Below are 27,052 nucleotides of genomic sequence, written 5' to 3'. Positions count from 1 at the left end.
TTTCTGAGTGGTTCTTTGGATAAATCTCCTTCAGGATGGTGAAATGAGGGAGAGCAGCAGGGCTGAACGCTGGAGATCTACTGATGCTCCATGGTTCCATGCTGGACTCTCACAGCTCTTCACACTGCACCACTGACACTCAGCAGCTCTTCTGCTGCTTCCTCTGTCACTCAGTGCTGGAAGAAGCTCTGCTCTCAGTAGATCTTCAGGACTCACAGCCTCCTCTCTGCAACCAGTAGCTCCACCTGCAGAGAGATGAGAGGTGGTGGTCAGAGTGTGTGAAGCAGTGAGGACTTCAGTCCTGTTCAGAGCAGCAGTCAGCAGCTCAGAGCTCATGAAGGACCACCACTGTCAGACCAACACAACAAGCCTGTGGCTCCTCTGATTGGCTGACTGTGTGTCCTCTGCTGTCCAATCCTGAAGCTGCTCAGCGTTCTCCTCTCACAGCCTCACTGAGAGTCAAACACTGGATCTTTGTTCTCACACTGACTGTGTTTAGTCCAAACTGCTGAAAGCAGCATGGACTCACTCCAACCATCTACTGACCTCAGAGTCTGCAGGCTGCAGTCTGGACTCTGCTGGAGAGCAACCAGCTGCTGCACAGCTGGAGCCTGCAGCTGGTTGAGACTCAGGTAGAGCTCCTTCAGGTGGGAGGGGTTGGACTTCAGAGCTGAGGCCAGAGAAGAACAGCTGATCTCTGACAAACTGCAGTCCTCCAACCTGAATAAAGAGAGAAAGAAGTGAGATTAGAGGACAGAGTTTGCACACACACACACACACACACACACACACACACACACACACACACACACACACACACACACACACACACACACACACACACACACACACACACACACACACACACACACAGATAAATCCTGGTCCAACAGGCTCCTCTCAGTGGTTCTGGAGGTCAAAGTAACATCCCATCAAGAGTTACTAGATGTTCTGAGGTCCACTTCATGAAGCAGGCTGAACAAATGCTGAGTCTCACCCTGAACTGTGAGCTGACCTACTCTGAGACTGGAATCTCTGAGTTTTCTATTTCAGGAAAGCAGATTTGAGTTCGACCAACTACTTTCACCTGGAGTTCAGCACGCCAACCACAATTTTGATAAGACAGCATCAATGGAGTCCCATTTGGACGAGTCACTGTCAGGTTTGAGCCCAGCTGAAACCCTGAACCAGGTAGACAAGAGAACACACCAGCAAAAGGAACCAGGCAAAGACACATGTCAGTTTTACTCATGAAGGGAGCGACAGCTGCTCCATCAGGGCAGCTTCCTTCATCTCCAAAAAGCTGCTCATTCCTAAGCTTCTTTATTACAATATTGGTGGGCAGAGACAGCTGATAATTCACATTCTTTTCTGACTGCACAGACTTCCAGTAATTTTCCCCTATGTGCATAATAGGGTACTGGCATACTACGCCTTTATTCATGGGCCCTTAAGGGTAAAATATTCCAGACAGCAGAAATCAGTAAGTGTAAGCATGAAGCAATGATAACTGCACTTTTCCAACATTTCTCTCCTGTTTATCATTGATGAATGCCAAATTCTCATAATCACATATTTACAACTTCAGTTGACTTTTCTGTAACATGACTATTTTCAGAACACCTTCATAATTTACACTCAGAGGGTAAAATGTAGCATCATTCACACATAGGATTCATTGTCAGAGTCCATATGGCTCCAGAAGAAGTTCTTGAAATTCTTTACTCATCATCATATTTTGAACAGGTGCAGTAGTCATCTTTGAGACCTTTGACCTCAGGTATGATATGACAAATGTGTTTAAAACACAGAATAATGCGAGTATCACCATCACTGGTTTTAGCATTTTGACCAGTATTTGCCACCACACCCCTGTGGAAAGCCATCACAACAGATCAAAAGTGACTTTGGTGTGTCTGGCTTGCACTTGATCTCTAGGGGACTTTAGGTCACCCTGTGCCGTCATTAATACTCCTCCATCTGAACTGTGGTCTGGGATCAACGTTCAACAGGTAGAGCCAAGCATTTTAGATTCACCCCTTCATTCTCTGCAGTTAACCATCTAGAAGTACACGGTGCTGCAGGACCATTGCTCTTATTGCTGCCATCTCCTCCATTTGTACTACGTCCACAGTGTGTGAGAGATTCATAAGCCGCAGCAGCGCGTAACGAGTAATTTGAATCTCAACAGACATCAGCATGTTGCCTCCTATGGGTAATTTTGTCCCAAAACAGCCATCATAACTTCCAACCCGTTGGTCCAGAGGAATGTCAGCCACAGACAGTGGTAGTACAGACTTGTCCCTCCACACTCGATGAGCTGGTTCAGATGTGGTTCATTAGATGTTTTGGTATGATTACAGTGTGATCTGAGAGAGCCCCCCCCCACCACCACCAACAACACCACCACCACCACCAACAACAACAACAACAACAACAACAACACATACACACACTCTGGAGGCAATGATAACAAACAGCACCCTCACCCTCACCTTCCTGTTGGATTGTCCATGGAGTGTGTGTGTGTGTGTGTACGGGTTTTTCTATGCTTGTGGGGACCAAGTTTCTGTGAATCAAGTTTCTGTGAAATCACATGATCTCTGATATGTGTGTGTGTGTGTGTGTGTGTGTGTGTGTGTGTGTGTGTGTGTGTGTGTGTGTGTGTGTTTCGTTCCTTTTTTGAAGATTGGAGTTTCTGTGAAATCACGTGACCTCTGGTTTATGTGTGTGTGTGTGTGTGTGTGTGTGTGTGTGTGTGTGTGTGTATAAAGCTTGTGAATGTCCAGACAGCAGCTCATTCTCATCACAGCAGAAGAAGGTGAGTCTCTCTACTTTTCTCTTCTGTTCTTGAGGAGTTGTTTTCACTCAGAAGTAATTTCAAATGATCCAAATGATCAGAGACCAGGTGTCCATGGAAACCGTCAAGTATTTAGTATTGGGGTAGTATTTAGTATTTTCAAGCATTGGGGTAAACTTCTGCCAGCTTCTTCCCATGAAGGTGTTGCTGAGGTTCAGGCACCAGGAGCAGCGTTTGATTCTGCTGCATCACTGGTGGATTGTGCTGCTGAGGTGAAGGCAGCAGCAGCAGATGTGGTTGATGGTCCAGAAATGGGATTTAGAAACTTTAACAGTGCATCTGAAAAGATTATGTGACAGTGTTGCCACATAATCTTCCTCGGGTACACTTGAATGGTTTGCAACACTTTGAAGTCTTCAAAACTGAAATGACAAAGATAACTTTGTTGTGTTTGATACACTTGTAAGTATTCCTTACCTGAATTTACTCTTTACAAATTTAAACAAAATGAAAATACATTTCTTCAAAATAAGACAAATCTTGAATTATTTTTCAAAAAAAAAAAAAGAAAAGAAAACAGAAAAAGAGAAAGATTTGCTCCATATTTGGAAAAAAACAATCGTCACCAACCGATGGTGGGCTCCTGTTGCTGTTTCACAGTAAGAACAAACAGTCAAACATTTGGATTAGATACCTCTGTCTCCCACTACGAGGCATTCTTTTATATTGTCTGCTGAATTATGATTAAAGGGGCTGTGTCATGCAAAATTCACTTTTTGTATGTTTCAACCTTTTATATAGTTATGTACTCATCAAAAACACCCCAAAGCGGGCTTTTCCGGACTGCCTGTGTGTCCTACTGCTCAGAGAGGCTGTCCCTCCTGTACCCGTGAAAAGAGTCTGTGTAGTGACGTCACGAGGAGAAGAGCGCTCCCCTGACCCCGCCCCTCTCCCCCTCCACTGCAGGGCCTCGATCATGAAACTGCCAAGCCAATCAGCGTTGCCGCTCTTTGTTTTCAAAGTTTTTTGAAGAATTCCAGTGGCTAAACTGGAAGTGACGCCGTCACTGTGCATAGCGGAGATTACAGAGATAAACTATAACCATCGTCTGAAAGCTGCAATCAAGCAAGAGCAAGAGTCTGAAGGGTCTGCGCTTGGTGAGTTTCTAACAGGAAAAGACGTTTTCGCGTGTGTTTGCATGTAGAGAAGCTAAAGCTAAAGAGCTAAAGCTAACCCTTAGAGAAGCTAACGCATGACGTATTTGTTTGGAAGCGCTGATTGGTTGAAGTAGCTGTCAGTCAAAGTCCACAGGGGGAGAGGCGGGATTTTCAGTGAAACAGAGCGTTTTCTCTTCCAGGTTTCAGAATTAGCCACAGAAAATCTTTTATTTCACACAAAATGACTTCAACTTAGCGCCAAAATTGAACTATTACCATGTTAATGCCAGGGTTTGGACTAGCTAAAAAAGCATGACACAGCCCAGTAGTGGCCGGTGGCGCAGGGCGCAGGTAGCGGGAGAGCTTGTTTCATCTGCCTACACCGCCAGTGGCGGGCAGTGCGGTGTCAATTCACTTCCGCATTGATGGGAGCGCTCATTTCCACACCTGCGCATTCAAGGTGCATTCCAAACAACACAACAGGTAGGCAACGATTATTTTTAATAAACTGGTTTCTTCAACACTGCCCGCCTGGAATGCGTGAGTTTTTTAAACAAGCGCTTCCACCAATGTGGAAGTGAATTAACACCGCACCGCCTGCCGCTGGTGGTGTAGGCGGACAAAACACGCTCTCCCGCCACCTGCGCCCCCCGCCACCGGCCGCTACTAATACAGGCCCTTTAAAGTACGTCCATAAATCACTGCGTCTTTTCCTCCTGCCAAGCTTAGATACCAGTGCAGGCCTACTGATGGGTGCGGTCAAACAAGAACAGGAAGCTGCTTCTGAATTGCTAATATTTTCAGAGTAAAGTACACCAGGTGTGTGAACAAGCTGGGGGAATCGCATTTGTTTAAATTTATTTTGATGGTCAAAATACTGACATTTTCATCTCATCTCGTCTCGTTAACGAAAATAACAGATACATCTCGTCAAATTTCCTTTCTTCCTTTCTTTCCTTCCTTCTTTAAAGAGATTTTTAGCTCGTCACGTCTAAAACAGGGGCGTTGACGAAATATTTTTGTTGTCGTCATCGTTAACGAAAACAACACTGGTATGTGGCAGCACTGAGTAATAATATCTAACAATAAAAATATGATTTCAAGAACAAAATGAAATGAAAACAAATAAAAGAAACAAAGAGATACACGTATGATGTCCACTAGAGTGCATGCATAAAATACAAAACACTTGTTTCTGATTTACAAATTTAGGTGTTCAGTTCATTGTCATTTCAGTGGAATGCTGAACAGCACAATGCAATGTTATAATACTTATCTGACTGAATTTCAGCAGTGCTGATATTCACTACAGCATTTCCTCTCATGTGATGCTGCTTAAAGAGCAACTAACCCCCAAATCAATTTTTTTTGCTGATAAACTGTATAAATGCATGTGTTATATTATTGTCGACTCGTTTCTGACATTACTTTTACAATTTAGTGCAAACTTGTTTAAAATCCTATTTTTGTGACAAAAAACATCTTACTACCGCCTCAAATGGTTTAACAGCGTTTACTACATTTGAATTTCGTGATTGGCTGGATGATGGCATCCAACGCACTTATTGCCCACGCCCCTGCATCCATCCTACGTCATCGAGTACAGCCCTATATAAGCAATGCCTCCCCTACGAGTTGGAGTGGGACCAGAGCAAGCGATCTTTTTCACAGCGATTAGCAGATTAGCATTGTTTTAGCATTAGCATCATTTTAGCATTATAGTTAGTTGGTTAGATCATTTAGTGTAGTTTACAGGCGTAATTTACGTAGGGTTGGTGGGTTATAAAAACCCACGAGCCCCCCGGGCACCCCGGGATACAGTCAGGTCGGCACCAGTCCAAGTCAGCCTCGCGGGGGGGGGCTCTCAAGTGGCCGAGTTGGTCGGTGCCGACTTGACTGTAAGCTGCTTACCAACTCGGCCAAAAGCGGCTTTTTTTTTTTTTTTTTAATCACAATGCGGCTGCGTCAGTTTTTTGACGATGCACTCGGATGTAGGTTTTTTTGTTGTTTGTTTTTTGCCGCAGCGAGAGTGCAGATTTGCATTTGCACCAACCTAGTTGATGTAAACAACAGAGAAATATAATAAACTATTTGTTAAAAATTTAATAAAAATTTTTTGAATCAAAAATATTTTATTGTATTCAAATAAAGGTATATGTACATTTGTACAAAAAAAAGGCTGATTGGTTCACAGTGTTCTTATAAGAGAGAAAGAAAGAGAAAAAGGGAAAAGAGAGAAAAAAAAAATAAAAATAAAAACAACCTTCCACCCATCCCACCACTGCTCAACTATTATGCTAACTCCAGTAGAGAAATTACTCTATATGGTACCAAGTGAATCACAGAGCTGGGAACGCCAGTATGAATGGACCCCACGTATCATCAAAAGCACTCGAAGTTTATTCTAGTGAGAATCTTATTTTTTCTAGCTTTAAACAGGACATAACATGTAGCCACTGTACGTGAGAAAAAGAGGAGGCATCTTTCCACTTCAGTAAAATTATTCGACGTGCCAGTAACAAAGCAAAGGCAAGGGAGTTTTTTTTGGTAGTATGAAAATGTGGTGGTTTAATCACCCCAAAGAGAGCAGCTATAGGATTTGGTCCCAATCTGATGTTGAATATCTGGGAAAGAGTGTTAAAGATGGCTCCCCATTAGTTATTTAAGTATGAACAGGACCAGAACATGTGGCTCAAAGAAGCTTCTTTTATGTTACACCTGGTACATGAAGGGCTGACCTCAGGGTACATAGAAGACAGTTTGGCCTTGGAAATATGAAATTTAATAAAAATTTAAATGAAAAAATTTGAGGAGTCTGTGCCTTCAGAGCGGGCAGAGCGGACGTATAATGAAACTTTTCCTAATCACAGCTAAACGTGTTTTTATTCTGGTGTAAATCCAACCTGTGGACAAAAATAATGATTTAAGATATTTAGTGATTTAAATAAGCAGCTTGTGTTTGTCACACTATCCTCTCAAAAGTAAAACAACAAACACAAAACAGAAAAAAAACACACATATGAATAAGCTGTCTGTTTATCAAATGCAGAGGTCAAATTCTGAGACATTTCACTGTGTTTCCCTCCTCCGTACTGTAGATTCTTAATTTTTCTGACAGGCTCATCACAGTCCTCAGTCTGCTGCATGCACGAGAGAGAGGTTGGGGTTCATGCTGACGGAGATGCCGAAATGAATGAATGACCTGAGGGAATGAGCTCTCCGCTTATTTCTAATAGTGGAGATGAACGTCAATATTGGAATGGAGGGAAATGATGATTAACACTAGAACTAAAATGATTAACACTAGAACTGCCAGCATTCTTACCCCCCCTCCAAAGGCCGCAGCGCTCAGCCAGACCGTCATACATTTTGCTGTGTTTTTGCGCAGGAGCACAACAGGTTGTTTTTTCTGTAATCAAATGTATTAGAAATTAAGATAAATAAACTAAATATTACGCCAAGAGTATCAGCAAACCTTTTAATGCCTCATGTCTGCTTTATTAATGCCTCAAATCAGGTTTTAAAATTTATTTAATTTTTACGGCGCTTCACCTCTCACTCACACTCCGCGCACTCGTTTCCCTGATTAACATGCACACACACGCCAACACACACAAAATAGTTGTATTATTAACCGTCAATAATAATGAAGAACATATTAAAATTAGTAAAATAAGTCTCCTCGGCTGTGCACCAGTCCATACCAGTCTAAAGCTGACAGAGGAAACAGGAAGGGTGGGGGGGAGTTCCTGTCAGAGTGCTCTGAGATCACTGGACTCCCAGTAAGAACTCTTTCATCAGCAAAAAGAATCCTGCAGGACCCCCTTCCCCCCCTGAACGGAAGTTCAGAGAGAAAACAGATTCCCTTCAAACTGAATACAGACCAGATTCACTGCAATCAGTGGAAAATCCTCTGGAAAAGACTCAAATGAGAGGTTCCATCTCTTCCTCTCCTGTGTGCAGGATCACAGAGCACTCCCCCTCCTGCAGCTCAGCAGCCAATCACTGTTAGTATGCAAATGAGGTGGTGTCAGCTTCCTCAATAGGAGGCGGGAAAGAGACCTGAGGATTTCTACTCAGGTTCTAGTTCTGTCACATTGCTGAAGTTGTTCTCATCTATGAGTAAAACTCCTGGAGTTAAAAATACTTCAGTGAAAGTAGAAAGTACTCTTCTTAAAAACTACTCAGAGTATTAATAACTTTTTAACCAACAGAGGTTTTATGGTGTCGTCAGTATCTAACATCTGCTTCTATTGACCTGATAAAATCTCTACATTCATGTTCCGGGGCTCCCGTCCTGTGTGGCCAGTAGCAGGGGAGCTGTCCTGTTTTATCCAGGAGAATCAGTCATGAGACGTTCAGTGTTCAGCAGCCTCCCAGTCCTGTTGCTACTGGAGCTCACCTGGGTGGACACGCCCCCTGGTGGAAGAACTTAGGAACTGCCCCTTTCATGCTGTTAAAAAAACATTAAATGTGTCCTTTTTCACATAAAAACATAAAATAACCTCACAGTTGTGGCAGCACTGAATAGAAAAGTGACAACAAGAGTCTTAAACTCTGAGAGGTTCCAGGTTTTCATTCAGACGTCACCGTCTGAACTTTTCAAGAGGACCTTCCTGCAGTTAAGATGGCCGACAAGGGCGCCGCCATACATCCGATCCATATTGGAAATCTCAGCCGAAGGTTAGTTAATCATCTAATACATGAACAAAAGCTTAAAAAAAACACACCTCTACATAGGGTTTTTTTGCAGTTACATGTTTGTTGTAATGGTAAAACTGATTAAGTTAAATGACTCCTCAAGTTTATAGGATCCTGTAAAAGTCAGAAATATATTAGACATCTTCACTAACCACTGAGTTCTGTTTATGTTGCATGGATTTAACTTTAGTATCAACATTTAAAAGAGAAATGTGAACAACACCCACAACAGGACTGAATAATAAATATCAGTCTGTGGCGACAACAAGTGTAGTTTCATGCTGCAGTCTGCTGGATATTGTTATGACCCGGATGGTCAAACATATTTCTCAAGGACACAGGACAGACAGGATGAGGGTCCAGTCATTTATTTCACAATTTCTCCAGAGTCGGCGTCTTGAAGCTGGAACCTGACGAGGCTCTGGAGGAAAGAGAACCCTCATCACCCGTGCCTCAAAACTGTATTCAAAAAAAAGGAACAAAGTAGCAAACGAAGGAAGGCCCAGATGCGCCAGCCAAACTTAAGAAAAAGACGAGGTCACAGCCCAGCTGCTATGCAGCCATCGAAGCTGATCCCTCGTCCAAACTAAAGACAAAACCCCACCTAAACCCGATCAAAAGAAAGGCGAAAACAGGACGGCTGGTCACACCTGGACAGAAAAAGACAGCGATCCAAAAAAAGGAAAAAATCGGAAAAAAAGAGAACACAAAGCCGGCTAGTGGGCTAGCATGCCCTGCAGCAACATGCCTGCCTGTCGGAGCCGGATTCCAAGGCACGCCGGCGAGAGAGAGAGACCGAACGACCCGACACAGAGCGCCGCCTCCACGCTGCTATTTATAGGGCGGCGGTGCGACTCGCTCCAATCAAAACCGAACAAAAAAATGAAAAAGATAATTACTGCAAAAAAAACAACAAAACACAAAACAGGATAAATATTCCCAAAATATCTGAAGGGGAAAAAACGAGAAACTGTCCGTAAAAAAAAAACGATGTGCCCGCAGCACATCACACCCCCACCCAGAGACACTGAATAGGATCGAGCAAGGCAAAAAAAAAAAAACCCATAATGATCGACCTATTCAGTGCAAAGCAAACATCTACAGGCGTGAGAGAGCATCGGCCACCACGTTATCTTTCCCGCGAATATGCTTGATAACAATGTGAAATGACTGCAGCCGCATAGACCAGTTCATGAGGCGCCGATTTTTGTTCCTCATGCGGTCCAGAAACACCAGTGGGTTATGGTCTGTGAAGACGATCGTGGGAGCACTGGAACCACCAACATAAACTTCAAAATGCTCCAGTGCCAGGACCAATGCCAGCGCCTCCTTCTCAATGGTGGAGTACCATTTTTGATATCTATTCAGTTTCTTCGAAAAATACGAAACTGGATGCTCCACCCCATCCGATCCATCCTGCAACAGGACAGCAACCACGCCGGAGTCACAGGCATCCACAGCCAACTTAAATGGCAAATCAAAATGAGGCGCGGACAAGACAGGAGCGTAGACCAACAGCGACTTGGTCTGTTCAAACGCGGACTGACACTGTCCGGACCAGTGGAAATCGACTTTCGGACTAAGCAAGTCCGTCAAAGGGGCAGCCACAGCCGAGAAGTTTTTACAAAAACCCCTGTAGTAGCCCTCCATCGCCAGATACCAGCGCAGCTCAGTCCGTGTGGTGGGAACCGGAACAGAGAGAATGGCCTCCACCTTAGCCTGAACAGGGCGCACCTGACCTCCCCCAACTCTTTTTCCCCAGATAAGTCACTGTTGCTTGACCAAATTCACATTTGGATAGATTAATGGTTAGATTGGCCTCACTCAGACGCGCAAAAACAGAACTCAAATGGTTCATGTGCTCACTCCATGTGGCAGAACAAATAACCAGATCATCAAGGTAAGCCTCACAAAATGGTAAACCAGACAAAACGACATTCATAAGCCGCTGAAAAGTCACCGGGGCATTGCACATCCCAAAAGCCATGACCGTGTACTGAAGGAAGTCGTCGGGTGTAACAAAAGTAGAGATCTCCTGGGCGCGTGCAGTAAGAGGCACCTGCCAGTACCCCTTCAGTAGATCCAGTTTGGTCACAAGCCGGGCAGCCCCAAGGACATTGACAAATATTTTACTTTGTTTGAGAGAGTCGCTGTGTCCTTAAAGTAAGGATCGACCGATATGGCTTTTTTAGGGCCAATACCGATGCCGATTATTGGTACTTCTGGAAACCGATGACCGATATGTCGAACCGATATTCATTTGCAGTAAAAATGGACATTTTGGCGTCAAAATTTAGAATAACGTACCTGGGATTTGACTGAGTACAGTGTACCATTTCTTTTTGTACAGAACATCCTTGAATTTTGTAGAATAAACACAAAATACTGCAAGTCTTGGTTAGAAATTCTTAAACAACAGCTTTATTAAATCGAAACAAAAAGTGCATCCAAAAGCACAATAAATGATTTAACTTTGGCTCTTGGGATCTTTTGATGTGAAATTCTGCCGACAACAGTTTCTCTTTTCAGGCCAATGTCAGAAAAGTCCTGCCTCTTCTCACAGGCAGGACTTTTAATGTTGTAATGTTCATGTCTGATACATGTCATTATATTTATCACACACGCACGCACACACGCACGCATGCACGCACACGCACACACACACACACACACACACACACACACACACACACACTCACTCACTCACAATAATAGTCATATCTCATCCATAACTTCCCCAAAACTCCAATATTCAACTATCTGTCACTGCTGATAGCACAACTCTGTCCTTCATTTTCTTGTATTTTGTCCCCTGTATGTCCGTGTACTGTAGGAATAAAAAAAAAAAAAAAAAAAAACAAAGAATAAAATAAACAATGAAGAATCCTGGTTGAACTAAAGTTGTAGGCTACTGTAACGCAAAAAATACATTACAATCAATGTTATCATTAATCGATGCGCGTTCCCGTCGGGGACGGTCATTTTATGGCAGGCAGTCTGTTTTCGGCGCAACACCGGCGGCCAGTCGGCTCCCGGGGGGCAGGCTATCGGCCGCCCGCTCTCGGCGTCCTGGCAAGCAGGCTGCCGGCCGGCGTCCGGCCGCTCCTCGCGTTGGACTGTAGCTGTGCAGCCACGCGCCATGCTCTCCGGTTGGGAGACTGGAGGACAAACTGTGTAATTATGGTGACTGACAGATTAGAGGTGGATAATGTGCCTAAAGCTTCATGTTTGCCTTTCTGTTTGAACTGGCTAGCTTAGCTACAAGAAGTTGTTCGCTCATGTGATCACGTTGCAAAGGATAATGGGAACCGTTGTCAAGACAACGGACTGACAACAGGGTGGTCTTTATTACCGTATTTTCCGTAAAAAAGGTGCACCGAAATATAAGGCCCACTGTTGGGTTGTGAGAACGTGAGAGGTTTTTTAGGTGCGCATTATAGTGCGGAAAATACGGTAAAAAAAATTTTTTATCGGATATTGGTGAAAAAAAAGGCCGATGTCAATTATTAGAAAAATGCCCAATATTGGCCGATATTATCGGCCAGGCCAATAATTGGTAGATCCTTAGTAAATAATATCACCGGATGTCCCATGGTCACACTTGAAGCATTTTTGAAAGCATATACTGCAGCAGCTAATCCCCGATAACAGGGTGGCATGCCATTTTCAATGTTATCCAATTTAGTGCTATAATAAGCCAATGGTTGCTTACCTGTAGGTGTATCTTGCATTAGCACTGCATTAGCATAGCCCGATTTTTCTGCTATGTACAAATGAAAAGGTTTAGTGTAGTCAGGATTACCTAGAGCTGGTGCTGACTGCAGGTCCTTCTTTAACATTTGGAAAGCGACCTCTGCCTCTTCATTCCATTGCAGCGTAGTGGTGACGTTCGATTGACCTGCAGCCTTTATCAGAGCACGTAATGGAGCGGTTTTTTCAGCATAGTCAGTTATCCACGGACGGCTAAATCCAGTCATACCCAGAAAGGAAAGCATTTGTCCTACCATTTGTGGCTGTGGAGCTTGAGTTATAGCCTCTATCTGTGATGGTGCTATGTTTCTCTTTCCTCCACTCAATTGTCGCCGCAAATATTCTACCTTATCCTTACAAAATTGTAACTTTTCCCTACTCACTTTATGACCTCCATCAGCCAATGCTTTCAATACAGCTACCAAATCTTTTACACATTGTTCCTTAGTAGGACTGCATATTAATATGTCATCTACATACTGTATTACTGCGCTTGCAACATCTAAATGTTGTAAGTCCTATGCTAGTATTCTATTAAATACTGATGGACTTTCTACATAACCTTGTGGAAATTGAGTATACGTATATTGTTGTTTCTGATATGTAAAAGCAAAAAGATACTGTGACTCTTTATCTAACGGCACACTGAAAAATGCTAAACAAAGGTGTATACCGTATACCATTTAGTATCTAGTGGGACATTTAATAACAACGTATGTGGATCAGGGACAACAGAAGTCTCAGCATCGACAATGGCATTGACAGCTCTTAAATCATGAACCAACCTGTAATCTAGTCCAAAAAGGTTCATTGGTCTTTCAGTAATCTGTTGAATTGGGTTTTTTGATTGGAAAGATTGGTGTGTTACATTAACTTTTAGTTTTAACTAGCACTCCCATTTCTAGTAATCCATTTATGGTTGTTTCAATGCCTTTGATTGCATGTTGCTTCAATGGGTACCGATTTCAGTTTGGCAGTGGATGGGTTTTACTGATTTGACTTTGCCCACATCAGTCTTCAATCAATCAATTTATTTTTGTATAGCCCAGTATCACAACAACAGTTGCCTCAGAGGGCTTCAAGATGTTACATTGATTGGTAAAAATAAAAACAGTGAATAAGCATAATGTTAATATGTCAAATTCAGTAACGAGACAAAACGAAGCAACCACCGCCTTAGACCCTCACATCCGGCAAGAAAAAACTCCAAAAACCCAGTGGGAAAAGAAGAAATCTTGGGGAGAACCACAGTATGGAGGGATCCCTCTCCCAGGGACGGACAGCTTTGGCAACAGCTAGCATGAGACAATAAGAAGTAAAGCCTAGGACAATGTTGAGTACAGTCCGTTGGAGGGTCCAGCACAAGAACTACGGATCCCAGAGGTAGAACTGAAGCCAGTCCGCGGGCACAGCAGCGACAGGAGTGTCCTCCCGGTCCGGCCGGAGCTTGTTTGTAGGCCCTCGTGATAGTGGAGTCAGCAACTGAAACTGGAGAAGACTCCCCCTCGAAGGGGGGGACAGCAGGTGAAAAGCAATGAACGGACTAAAGGGAATAACATTCAGACATTAGAGGATAGGGCTCAGTGCACCGTACTTCCCACAGCATTGTAGCTCCTAGGGTAGCTTTGTGAATAGTTTAGTATTTAAACTAGTATTTAGTTTAGATATAGTTTATATCAGGGGTCACCAACCCTGTTCCTGGAGAGCCCTATCCAGCATGTTTTAGTTCTCTCCCCGCTTCAACACACCTGAATCTAATCATTCTCTAATCACCAAGCAAAGAGCAAAGCCCAGTAACGAGCCTGTTGATGCCAGCAGGTGTGTTGAAACAGGGAAAGAAGGAAAACATGCTGGATAGGGGCCCTCCAGGAACAGGGTTGGTGACCCCTGGTTTAGATAGTTAAGTTTAGTTTAATTTAGTTTGGTTTAGTTTAGTTTAGTTTAGTTTAGTTTAGTTTAGTTTAGTTTAATTTAGTTTAGTTTAGTTTAGTTTAGTTTAGTTTAGTTTAGTTTAGAGTCCCCAGCTGACCTGACCATAGGCTGCATCGAAGAGAAACGTCTTGAGCCTAACCTTAAATGTGGAGACTGTGTCTGCCTCTGAGACACCACTTGGAAGCTGGTTCCATAAAAATGGTGCCTGATAGCTAAAGGCTCTTCCACCTAGTGTCCATTTAGAGACTCTAGGAGTCACCAGTAACCCTGCATTTTGAGATCGAAGTGCTCTGATTGGTTGATAAGGTGTTAAAGCATCTTGGAGATAGGTTGGAGCCATCCCATTTAGGATTTTGTAAGTGAGGAGAAGGATTTTAAATCTAACTCTAAACTCGACAGGAAGCCAGTGAAGAGATTTTAGAATGGGAGTAATGTGTTCACATCTTCTAGTTCCGGTTGATAATCTGGCGGCTGCATTTTGAACCAACTGAAAGTTTTTTAACGCACTTTTTGGGCAGGCTGCAAGAAGGGAGTTGCAGTAGTCCAGTCTCGTGGAAACAAATGCATGGATGAGTTTTTCTGCATCGCTTCTAGGTAGAATGTTTCTTATTTTAGCTATGTTGCGCAAGTGGAAATATGCTGTTTTACAAGCCAGGTTGATGTGAGCTTCTGTCTTCTAACGTCAAAGTGGGACAGAGTTTTGTCTCCGTGGACGTCAAAAGAAATGCTGTGTGTGACTGTTGGACAGGTTTTTCCTGATTCTGTCTCAGCTGACTGAAGATGAGTGACGTGGACAAAGAGGAGGACAGATCAGAATCTGTGGACAGGTAAGAGACGGCAGCTGCTCCTGCAGAGTCCACCAGCACAATCCACACAAAGAGACATGTTGAGAGGAGAAACGCTCATTTTAGTGCCAAAATTCCACGCACATAAAAATCATAATTGCGTACAGTTAAACCACTCTCTGTGCGCTCGCGATGCCTCTCTGCGCGTGCGTGGTCTCCTTCTGCTTGTGCGGTGGTGTTGAGTTTTGGCACTCTGGCGGCGAGCTTTGAGTTGACGCCACTCAATCCCCCCATCCCTTCTGATTGGTTGCTCTAAACGTCTACTGTCTTCAAATGGGTGTTTTGTGACTTATGAAACTTATTAACTTAGCACCTGCTAAAAACAAAATAAAACAAACCAAAAAAAGAGCAAAAGTACTCCACTGATCCTGGCATAAAATCAAATGAAATCTGAGAGAGACTGTGTTGAACTTGCTCTGTCATGATAACTCAATGAAAATGATTTTATTCGTTCTTTCTCCTCCCAGGAAATGGCCAACCCTAACCCTAACTCTGTCGTGTTTTTAAAGTAACACAAGAAGCAATAAATCCGCTGGACAAACTGTGTCTTCTCTAACTCTGTTACTCCTTATTTTTTTTCCGTTCTACTCTTGACTCTCAAAAACAGTACAACACTCTCATGCCCACAGCGCCCCCACATGGTAACATAACTCAATGACTCCCACACTATGAATGAACATAACAAAATACCACAGTCTCTTCCACAGTAATCAAATCACTGTAATGGCGTTTTTTTTTTTTTTTTTTTTTTTTTTTTTTTATTATTATTATTACTGCAAAGTTCAAATACAAACATTTAGGCACCCTTGACATTAGTAATACAACAGTCCAGTCATTGACAGCCAAGAAAAGGAAGATAATGACAATAATAATAAGTTGAAATCAAACAAACTAAAACAAAAGAAAAAGAAGCAACAACTGGGGCATTATACTAAGTTGAACTCTAAGAAAAAATCTTCAAGACAATATGCTTGTTTTTTTATCAATTAGTTTCAAGGATTTGGCAAAAATGTTGAGCTCATTTCTCCAATGAATAATTGTGGGTTTGGTTTTAAAAAATCTGCATTTATGAATAAAGTGTTTGCACAAGATTAATAAATTATTTACGCCATTATCTGTCTTTTTATCTTTCAAATTAATTCTAAATTTGACTTCTTTAAATGTTAAAACAGGGATGTTTATCCCCTTCGAGTGAAGCCAAGTCTTAAAGTTTTGCTAAAAACCTTGAACTATGTGACAAGAAAAAAAAAATGTTCCAAATCCTCACTTTCAGTGTCACAGAACATACAACTACCAGTATCCATTTTAAACTTATGTTTAAGAAATTGTTTTGTGGGGTAAATATTGTTTAGGATTTTAAATGGAATTCCTTTTGCCTTAAACAGAATTGGGAAAGAGGGGTATTTTCTTCTTGTCTTTGTTATTTCTTCTTTTGTTAAATCTCTTAGAATATAATTTCTTTAAACTGGATTAGGGAAACAGGTATTCAGCTAAGAATTTCTTGAACATTTGCTGTTAAATTTGAGACAGCAAAAATCTTCACCCTCTGTCAGCATGGTTTTCAACTCCCACCTCCGGGAGAGCTTCTCTCATGTTCCGAGGGAGGTTGGAGACATTGAGTCCAGTGGACCATGTTCTCCACCTCCATTGTTGAAGCAGCTGCCCGGAGCTGTGGTCGTAAGGTCTCTGGTGCCTGTCGTGGCGGCAACCCCCGAACCCGGTGGTGGACACCGGAAGTGAGGGCTGCCATCAAGCTGAAGAAGGAGTCCTATCGAGCCTTGTTGGCTCATGGGACTCCAGAAGCAGCTGATGGGTACCGGCAGGCCAAGCGAACTGCAGCCCGAGTGGTTGTGGAGGCAAAAACTCGGGTCTGGGAGGAGTTCGGGGAGGCCATGGAGGAGGACTATCGGTCGGCCTCGAAGAAATTCTGGCAAACCGTCCGGCGCCTCAGGAGGGGAAAGCAGGTCTCCGCCAACACTGCTTACAGTGGAGGTGGGGAGTTGCTGACCTCATCTGGGGATATCATAGGACGGTGGAAGGAATACTTGGAGGACCTCCTCAATTCCGTCGCCATGTCTTCCATGGAGGAAGCAGAGGCTGAGGTCTCAGAGGTGGACACATCCATCACCCAAGCCGAAGTCACCGAGGTGGTTGGTAAGCTCCTCGGTGGCAAGGCACCGGGGGTGGACGAGATTCGCCCTGAGTACCTCAAGTCTCTGGATGTGCAGGGACTGTCTTATTTGACACGTCTCTGCAACATTGCGTGGCGGTCAGGGACGGTGCCTCTGGATTGGCAGACCGGGGTGGTGGTCCCCCTGTTTAAAAAGGGGGACCGGAGGGTGTGCTCCAACTATAGGGGGATCACACTCTTCAGCCTCCCCGGGAAAGTCTATTCCAGGGTACTGGAGAGGAGGATCCGACCGATAGTTGAACCTCGGATTCAGGAGGAACAATGCGGTTTTCGTCCTGGTCTTGGAACACTGGACCAGCTCTATACCCTCCATAGGGTGCTCGAGGGCTCGTGGGAGTTTGCCCAACCAGTCCACATGTGTTTTGTGGACTTGGAGAAGGCGTTCGACTGCGTCCCTCGTGGTGTCTTGTGGGGGGTGCTCCGGGAATACGGAGTCCGGGGCCCCTTGTTAAGGGCCGTCCGGTCTTTGTATGACCGGAGTAGGAGTCTGGTCCGCATTGCCGGCAGTAAGTCGGACCTGTTCCCGGTGCATGTTGGACTCCGGCAGGGCTGCCCTTTGTCACCGGTTCTGTTCATCATTTTTATGGACAGAATTTCTAGATGCAGCCAGGGGCCGGAGGGGGTCCGGTTCAGGGACCACAGGATTTCATCTCTGCTTTTTGCAGATGATGTTGTCCTGTTGGCTTCATCGAACCTGGACCTCCAGCATGCCCCGGGGTGGTTTGCAGCAGAGTGTGAAGCGACAGGAATGAGGATCAGCACCTCCAAATCCAAGGCCATGGTCCTCAACCGGAACAAGGTGGCCTGCCCCCTCCAGGTTGGTGGAGAGACCCTAGCCCAGGTGGAGGAGTTTAAGTATCTTGGGGTCTTGTTCACGAGTGGGGGATGGATGGAGCGTGAGATTGACAGGCGGATCGGTGCAGCGGCTGCAGTAATTCGGTCGTTGTATCGTTCCGTTGTGGTGAAGAAGGAGCTGAGCCGAAAGGCAAAGCTCTCGATTTACCAGTCAATCTACGTTCCCACCTTCACCTATGGTCATGAGCTTTGGGTCATGACCGAAAGGACAAGATCCCGGATACAAGCGGCCAAAATGAACTTCCTCCGTAGGGTGGCTGGGCGCTCCCTTAGAGATAGGGTGAGGAGCTCAGTCACCAGGGAGGAGCTCGGAGTAGAGCCGCTACTCCTCCACATTGAGAGGGGCCAGCTGAGGAGGGTCGGGCATCTGTTCAGGATGCCTCCTGGACGCCTCCCTGGGGAGGTGTTCCGGGCATGTTCCACTGGGAGGAGACCCTGGGGAAGACCCAGGACACGCTGGAGAGACTATGTCTCTTAGCTGGCCTGGGAACGCCTTGGGATCCTCCCGGAAGAGCTGGAGGAAGTGTCTGGGGACAGGGAAGTCTGGGCATCTGTGCTGAGACTGCTGCCCCCGTGACTCGTCCCGGATAAGCGGTTGAAGATGGATGGATGGATGGAAAATCTTCACTGTCTATTAATAGTTGTCTCGATCTGGGGGAAACCTTTTAGTGATGTATATCCTGTTTAACCATAGATTTAAGTGTAATTGGAATTGATTTTAGTATTTGATTGTATCTTCTTTTGGAACAGAGGACTTAAAATTTTTTTGCAAAATTCAGTATGTAGCAAAGTATCACCTCTGTCATTCAAAAAAATGGGCAACTGCCCATACACCATGGGAAAACCACTCTTCCATGAAAACAGCTTTTCTTTTGATAGTTATATATCTATTGTTCCAAATTAGGGAATTATGTGGCGTGTAACGGAGGTTATGTTATGTGAATTTTACTTCCTCAATTTTCAAATTCTGCCACCGAATGATGATGACCCACCCAACTTAACCTCTGATTGGCTCTGACCAGAAGACAGTAGACGTTTAGAGCAACCAATCAGAAAGGATGGGGGGGTTGAGTGGCGTCAACTCAAAGCCCGCCCCCTGAGTGCCAAAACTCAACACCACCGCGCCAGCAGACAGCACAGACGTGTCACCACATGCAGAAAGTGACCGCGCGCGCAGAGAGTGGTTTAACTGTGTGCGATTATGATTTTTATGTGTGTGGGATTTTGGCACTAAAATGACGCCACGAAGACAACACAGTGAGAGCAGAAACTTTTGATTGTAAACACACGATTCAGTCTACTTACATATACAAGTAGTTGAGTGTGTGTGTGTGTGTGTGTGTGTGTGTGTGTCAGAGTTGAATCACATTAAATATTAACAAAAAGAACAATTTATGATTATGATGCAGCCTTATCTTTATTTTCTCTCTCTCTCTCTCTCTCTCTCTCTCTCTCTCTCTCTCTCTCTCTCTCCCTCTCTCTCTCTCTCTCTCTCTCTCTCTCTCTCTCCCCCATGTCTCATCAGAGTGTTGTGTTTCCAGCGTCTGGTCATGTTGTTCATTCATCCTCTGCTGTCAGGCTGCTTCATTTCTTTCTCTCTAACTTTTGTCCTCATGTCAGAGGAAACGCTGTCAGAGAAGTGTGAGCAGCTCTGAATGCAGTGGATTCCTCTTCTTTCACCACAGCATGGAGCAGTTCAGTCAGTCAGTGAATGAAGAGCAGCTTGTAAAGATCTGAGATCATCCTGATAACTCACCAGGTTCAGAACCAGAAACACAAAATCTAACATGAAGCTTTCTGAGTCTGCAGCTCACTGTCCACTCCTATCCTCTAAATCAGGGCTGCTCAACTTACGGCCCACGGGCCAACTCTGGCCTGCCAACAATTATCTTTGGCCGGTGCCAGTTATTGTTTAATTTATTGCTGCCCTTCCTCTCCTGACCACAAACTGACAAAGTTGATGATGAAGAACTGAGAGACTGATCTGAACAACAGCTGAACTGAGAGCATCAGAGGACTGTCTCAGAGTTACTGTGACTCTTCATGTGTGTGTGATCGTCCATACAGGAGGAGGGAGCTGAGAATAATGTCTGCTCTTCTGTTTGGGACTGAAAACATCTCCTCTAAATGAATGAAGTCTGTGTATTTTCAGAGAGAGAACAGTTGTTGATGAAGCTCCAGTCTCTCCAGTCCAGCTCACACATTACTCTGCTGTTAAAAACTCCACACTGATGAACATTCATAGGATCACTGTTTGAAATCTGTAGATTACATTAAAAAAAATGTCTGTATCTTACAGTGTGGTAGAACATCATGCTGTTAGAAAGGAACGATTTTTATCAGTTTCTCACCAAACCTTTCTGCTTTGAGGAAATGTTTCACAGCTACTTTTGATTTCTGCTGAAACGGTTTGATGAAACCTTAACGGAAGTCAGAAAACACTGTTCTTGAATTTTCTATTGAAAACATGGCAGAAGAAATAGAATTAAACTGGTTTTGGTGATAGTGTTAAATTAAGCTGAAAGAGTTTATTGAAGATGAGAGCCTGTGAAATTAATCTCACATGAGTCCCGTTGTACGACGAGGACACCACTCAGACTGGCCCCGGTTCAAAGAGAGGAACGCTGAGGGAGAACATGAAGACAACACAGTGAGAGCAGAGAGGAGTCAGAGAGAGATTCTGTTACTGAGCTCAGAGATTCAGGACAGAGAGCAGATCTGATGTTTTGGTTCAAACAGTTCTAATATTTCTATTTCATCTGCTGCCTGCCCGTGTGTGTGTGTGTGTGTGTGTGTGTGTGTGTGTGTGTGTATGTGTGTGTGTGTGTGTGTGTGTGTGTGTGTGTGTGTGTGTGCGTGCGTGCGTGCGTGTGTGCGTGCGTGCGTGCGTGCGTGCGTGCGTGCGTGCGTGTGTGTATTCAGACTCACAGCAGGATCCAGCAGGTTGTCTCTGAAGAGTGAACGGTCCAAAGGTGAATCACTAAACTTCAGTGCTGAACCTGGACCTTCAGACTCAAAGTAAGAAACTATTTTCTTTTCTTTTCATCACTTCCAGTGTTTCTTGGTTGTGTTTTGGCTAAAATCTGTTCATTACACTTTTGAAACAGTTTTTCAGATTTCTGAGGAGATTTCAATCCAGTAAGATCTCTGAATCCTCTCTGATTTTTAATCTAAAACTGGGAAAAGTGACAGAGTGGACTGACCACAGCACCAGAAATGTGGTGATTTAAAGAGTGTCTGGTCATCATGTCAGACTGTTACTAACAGCTTCTTGTCCTCTGCTTCACTCTGGAGTGAGAAACAAAAACCCATCAATCAGCTGAAAGATGGAACTCTTCATAACAGCAGCCTGGAGTTAATGTGGCTGCTGCTTCAATCACCAACTTTACACTCTTTACACACCAACAAGGAGGAAATACGGACAGTAAACTATGTTCAAGGACTTTCAAACTGTATCGCTGCTTAAAAACTGTGAACAGTGTTAAACCATCTGAAACTCCTGAAAGAGCTCTTCTCCTTTGAAATGAACACATGAAAGCCGGACTGTGCTTGATGAAGCTTCTGAAGTGAAAAGAAGCTGATTTTAACTTGAAACATGAAACAAGGCATCACAGCTCAGAACGGAGCCGTCGGCCGCAGAGTCCTTCTAAACAACACGATGATCAGAGAACAACACAGAAACAACAACAACAACACACACACAACAACATGAACAAGAAGGCAGAACCCAGAAACAAACCCTGGAGCAGCGTCCACAGTCCTTTCTGCTGCTTGTCTCCAAGCCGCTGCTACGATATGAAGGACATGTCCTCTCAGAAGTGGACTGTCCGTCACTGACAGCCTGTCCTGTTCTGTCTGACTCTCACAGCGTGAGACGGCGTCCCGCCCACTGATGCTGGAGCATCAACACTAGCTAACAGCTAAGCTAGCAGCTAAGCTAGCAGCTCACTGGTGTGGTAGCTAAGCTAGCAGTGCTGCTTTTAGGGAGTGAGTCCCTGAAGGCATCACGGCTCGTAGAGCACAGCAGGTTCTTCTCTGACTCAGAGGGTTTCAAACAGGTCCTGGAGGCAGTTTAGGAGGAGCTGGACTCTGACAGGGTCCTGGACCCAGTTCCTGCCTCTGGCAAGCAGGAGCCTCATCTTCACTATCATCTGACGGCCACATGGGCCAGTCTGGGCCTGTGGGCCACGAGTTGCCCACCACTGTTCTGTGAAGCAGTGTGTGACTCACTGAGCTGACAGTGAGGGTGGGATGTGTGTGTGTGTGTGTGTGTGTGTGTGTGTGTGTGTGTGTGTGTGTGTGTGTGTGTGTGTGTGTGTGTGTGTGTGTGTGTACGGGTTTTTCTATGCTTGTGGGGACATTTGGTCCCCACAAGCATAGGAAAACCTGGCACGACCTGCCTCGTGGGGACATTTTTTGGGTCCCCATGAGGGGAAACAGTGTTTTCTTGACCATGTTGTTGTTACTGAAAAAAGTAAAAGTGCAAAAACATTTCTTTAGGGCTACGCTTTGTTTTGGTGTGGGTTAGGGTTAGGGTTAGGGTTCGGAGTTAGACATGAATGGGAGTCAATGGAAGGTCCCCACAAGGATATAAATACAAACATGTGTGTGTGTGTGTGTGTGTGTGTGTGTGTGTGTGTGTGTGTGTGTGTGCAGGCCAGCTGACAGTTTAGCCTGGGCCCGGGACAAGATAATGTTAGATGGGTCCCCCATTCCTCCCCACGGACCCTGGACCCCTCCTTTCCCTCACTCTTCCTCTCCTCTCTTCTTCCTCACTCTTCCACTCCTGTTGCCTCCTCTCCCCTCCTCTCCTCTCCTCACATCTCTCTCTACTAAAGACAAGTGACAGCCATTTGCAATAATGGTTAACATTAACAAACTGCACATAAGCTGTTACTGCCAAATACACTCTTCATATGTACTGATGCTAGCAGGAAATTAGGTTCTCGGCAGCATGACCTAAAATTCATATTACGGTATAAATTAAAGCCGCAAGCGGCATTGGTCGGGACCGAGCCTCCCCGCCGGCCCACGACTGAGACGTCCTCGTACCTTGTTGACCGATTTCCAAGTCACTGGGAGTTTTGCTACTCTGTAAACATCAATTTTTATGATTTTACCTCATTTTCTGTTGTACAGAGGCTTTTATTTTGAAGGAATTTTGGGCTTTTATTTTGGAAAGGTAGTACATGCTGTCATTGACATTGTTAACCCAAAATTTTCAATATGTTTGTTTTAAATGTCATTTTTAGCAAAATTTTGACTTTTATTTTGAAGGGGTTTGAGGCTCTTATTTTGACAGTCAGTTCTTCTGCACTCCAGCAACGTTTTAGACCTCGATGAGACAAACGCGTGAGTGTTGGTTTGATCTTTCTAGGACATTCCTGTTGGCCGTGGTGAACATTTTACTGTTTCTAGGTGGCGCTAGAAAGCAGATGGGGTTAATTTTTCCATTTTATAAAATTTTTCACCAGTTCGGATGTGCGTGCCAAATTTAGTGAGTTTTCGTGCATGTTTAGGGGGTCAAATTTGAGTTTGTTTCCGCGACGGAATAATAACTAGCATCTGTCATCCGTTAGCATTGTTTTTTTAAGCACTGTTATTTAGTAGGTATTTAATCATGTGCACATAATCAGAACATACACCATTAATTTCATTCCATTTCATTGCACTCTCAGAAGTTTGAGACATTGGAAGACAGTTTGAGCCTCAGATCCTCCTCAGCTGAATCCAGTCTTTGTCAATGTTTACCTTTCACTGCTTCCAGAGCAGAGAAACCAGCTTTGCAGACATAGGTTGGTTTGGTGTTCAAAGATCCATTGATGTGTTGAATCATGAGATCTTCCACACGCTCACCTCGGTCCAACTCATTTTCCTCCAAGACCTCCTGAAGAGCAGGGAAACACTGGTGTGTGTTTCCACTCACTCAACTCGCCCAGAACCTCAGCTTCTTGGTCACGGTCTTGATCCTATCTTGGGTGTTGAACACAGTTACAGTGACTCCCTCCAGACTTAGGCTGAGTTCATTCAGAGCTGAGAAGATGTCCACTGGATAGACGAGCCTGAGAAAAACCTATTCTGATGACCAAAAGCATGAACCGGTCACCATCCTGAGTGACATGCCACCACTTCATGCAATAAAGCACCAAATGCACACAAGGCCTCCCTACATTGAGTGAGATGGAGGTAAAATCAGCATCAGCCCCAGGGTCAAATGGTGTCCAGTATAGCCTAGATAAGGATCGCCCCCAGAGTCCTTAAATACCTCTGGAAACTGATGAAAATGGCATGGCAGAAGGGAGTCATACCAAAGCTTTGGCAAAGAGCAGGAGGTGTCCTTAATAATAGAAAATTATTAATTGTGCAGTATTTCACCACACTGCCATTACATTGTTTATCTCGCACACCCCTGACAGCAGAAACACCTTAGGAATCCCTGATATGTACAGAATAATTACTAAAAGCTGTTACTGTTGTTTGGGGTGTTTTGACACAGCAAAACAGAAGCTTGGTTGAGCGCCGGTTTGATAGAGCACATGGAGCATTCAGATGAGCAGCACCTGGAGCAGGCAGGGAGGGACAAGCCCACGTCAGCACTTCAGGAAAACATACATCAAATGGCCAACATCATGAACAGATTGGAGACAGCAATGGAGAGCAAGGCCCAAAAATGAAAACTGAACTCAGCTGCTTTCTCATTCTCTGTATAGTTATTTTAAAAAAAAGAAACAATAATAATAGTAATAATACTAATACATGTGTTTTGTATATAATTTTTTCAGTGTGGTGTGAATAAAAACAACAGCAATATTATTGGATGTATGTTTCATGAGCTGTTTGTGTTTACCATCACGCCATGCACCTTCAGAAAGGTCTCAAAGGAACCTCATATGGAAACAACACAACTCTTTATAAATATTAATTTTTCCTTTTTCTGTCATTATCGTGTCAAGGAGGTGAAAAAGAAAGAAAAAGCACTCTGATCTCTCAGTTTCTCTTAATCCAGGCAGACATTTGGAGCAGAACTTCCTCAGTGTTGTCAGTTTAGATTTTATTTTAGAACACTGAGGAAGCTCTGCTTCAAACTAAAGTCCAAACTAAATAACACTGAGAAAGTTCTGTTTCAAACTAACTTTTAGAACTTGAGGGTGTTCACTTCATGTGCATCATGGTAAATAAAGTCTGACTAACAATTTGGTTTTCTGTCATTTTCCTGCAGCCTCAGTTACGTCTCATCCAAATATAAAGAACTGGTCTCCAGAAGCATCCATATCTCAGCAGGACGTCCCCAAATCTACCAGCTGAAACCCAAGAAGGAGGAGTTTGGCACTCTGACTAGAAAGACTGTTGGAGAGAAAAACCTGAACAGGCCCAATAAAACCATCCTGCTGGTCGGTGAAACAGGAAGTGGAAAGTCTTCACTGATCGATGCTCTGTTCAACCACATGATGGGAGTGACCTGGGAGGATGAAGTCTGGTTTGAGATAGAGAAAGAGGAGAAGAGTCAGTTCAAACAGAGGGAGAGTCTGACTTCAGACGTTATCGTGTATCAGATCTTTGGTTATGAAGGTAATGTTCCACCCTACTCTCTGACCATCATTGATACTCCTGGATTTGGAGACACCAGAGGGACTGAACATGATGCCAAGATCAGTGAACAACTGCTGGACCTGTTTCAAGCAAAGGGCGGCGTGCGCAGCGTTGATGCTGTGGGTCTGGTGTTGAAGTCAACGGACAATCGACTGAGTGACCCACTGCTGTACGCCTTCAACTCAGTGATGTCTCTGTTTGGAAAAGATATGGAGAGAAACATTGTGGCTCTGGTGACTCACTCAAGTGGAGCCAGACCTCAAGACACTCTGAAGGCTCTCGAATCATCCAAGATAAAATGTGCAAGAGATAAAAAGAACCAACCAACTCACTTCCAGTTTGACAACCAGCAGAAAACAGAGAGAACAGAGGAAGATGAATTCAGTTTGGAGCATGCATGGAAAATCACCAATAGAGGGATGAACCAGTTCACTGCCTTCTTAGATAAAATAGCTCCTCAGAAACTGGATGAAACTGTCAAACTCCTGAATGAACGCGTTCGTCTGGCAGCCTGCATCCAAAACCTGCAGGAGCGGATCCATCGGATAGAGCTGAAGAGAAGAGAGATCCAGCAGAAGCAGGAAGCTGTGAGAGAATATGAAGAAGGGAAAAAGAAGAATCAGAGTTTCACTAAGATGGTGGATGAGCCATATAAAGAAAAAGAGAACATTTCTGGAGGCTCTTACTTCATCTGGAATTCAGGAGCTGTCTGTTGCAACTCCTGCCAGGAGACATGTCACTATCCATGCAAATTGGCCTGGAATGCTGAATGGTGTAAGGTGATGGAAAATGGCCGATGCACTGTTTGCAGCAGGAAGTGTCCTGGATCATCTCATGTCAAAGAGACATGGAGATATATCACTAAGATAAAGAAAGTTCCATATACTGATGAAGATATGAAAAAGGAGTATGAGAAGTACAAGTCAGCTGGAGCTGAAGAAACATCAATGCTGGACAAGCTGACAAATGAAGAGAAGAAGATGGAGGAGGAGAAGTCAAATTTTCTGGATGAAGCCTACCAATGTGTGCTCGATCTGGAGAAAATCACCCTCAACATCAACTCAATGTCCACCTACGTCAACTATGACTTTCTGATCAAAGAAATGTCAGAGAGAGAAGACCAGGAGAAGGTCCAGAAGCTGGAGGAGTTGAAACGTCGACTGGGCGAAGGAGGCCAGTCAGTGGCAGCCTATGTGTGGAAAAAATTGAAAAGAATCAAAGGAGTCAGATT

General features: G+C 44.2%; 1 protein-coding gene across 1 annotated transcript; it reads left to right on the top strand.

Moving 5' to 3' along the window:
• The first annotated feature begins 2,810 nt into the window (after positions 1-2,810).
• On the top strand, positions 2,811-26,686 carry LOC115384269 (uncharacterized). The gene is made up of 5 exons (XM_030086601.1): positions 2,811-2,821; positions 15,089-15,167; positions 21,154-21,249; positions 25,451-26,528; positions 26,633-26,686. Exons 2-5 carry the CDS (start codon positions 15,121-15,123, stop codon positions 26,684-26,686), a joined length of 1,275 nt encoding a protein of 424 aa, XP_029942461.1. The 5' UTR covers positions 2,811-2,821; positions 15,089-15,120.
• Positions 26,687-27,052: the final 366 nt, after the last annotated feature.

The sequence above is a fragment of the Salarias fasciatus genome (assembly GCF_902148845.1).
Source record: "Salarias fasciatus chromosome 23 unlocalized genomic scaffold, fSalaFa1.1 super_scaffold_20, whole genome shotgun sequence".
In the NCBI taxonomy this organism is placed as follows: domain Eukaryota; kingdom Metazoa; phylum Chordata; class Actinopteri; order Blenniiformes; family Blenniidae; genus Salarias; species Salarias fasciatus.
This window is presented reverse-complemented; position numbering and strand designations above follow the sequence as displayed.

What these genes read in the sequence shown, in the direction of transcription:
- LOC115384269 (XM_030086601.1), top strand. Translation starts at nt 15,121, where the DNA reads ATGAGTGACGTGGACAAAGAGGAGGACAGATCAGAATCTGTGGACAG. An exon ending in CCTGGACCTTCAGACTCAAA is followed by an intron (nt 21,250 to 25,450) that starts GTAAGAAACTAT and finishes ATTTTCCTGCAG; the next exon opens with CCTCAGTTACGTCTCATCCA. An exon ending in TCATCTGGAATTCAGGAGCT is followed by an intron (nt 26,529 to 26,632) that starts GTCTGTTGCAAC and finishes CACTGTTTGCAG; the next exon opens with CAGGAAGTGTCCTGGATCAT.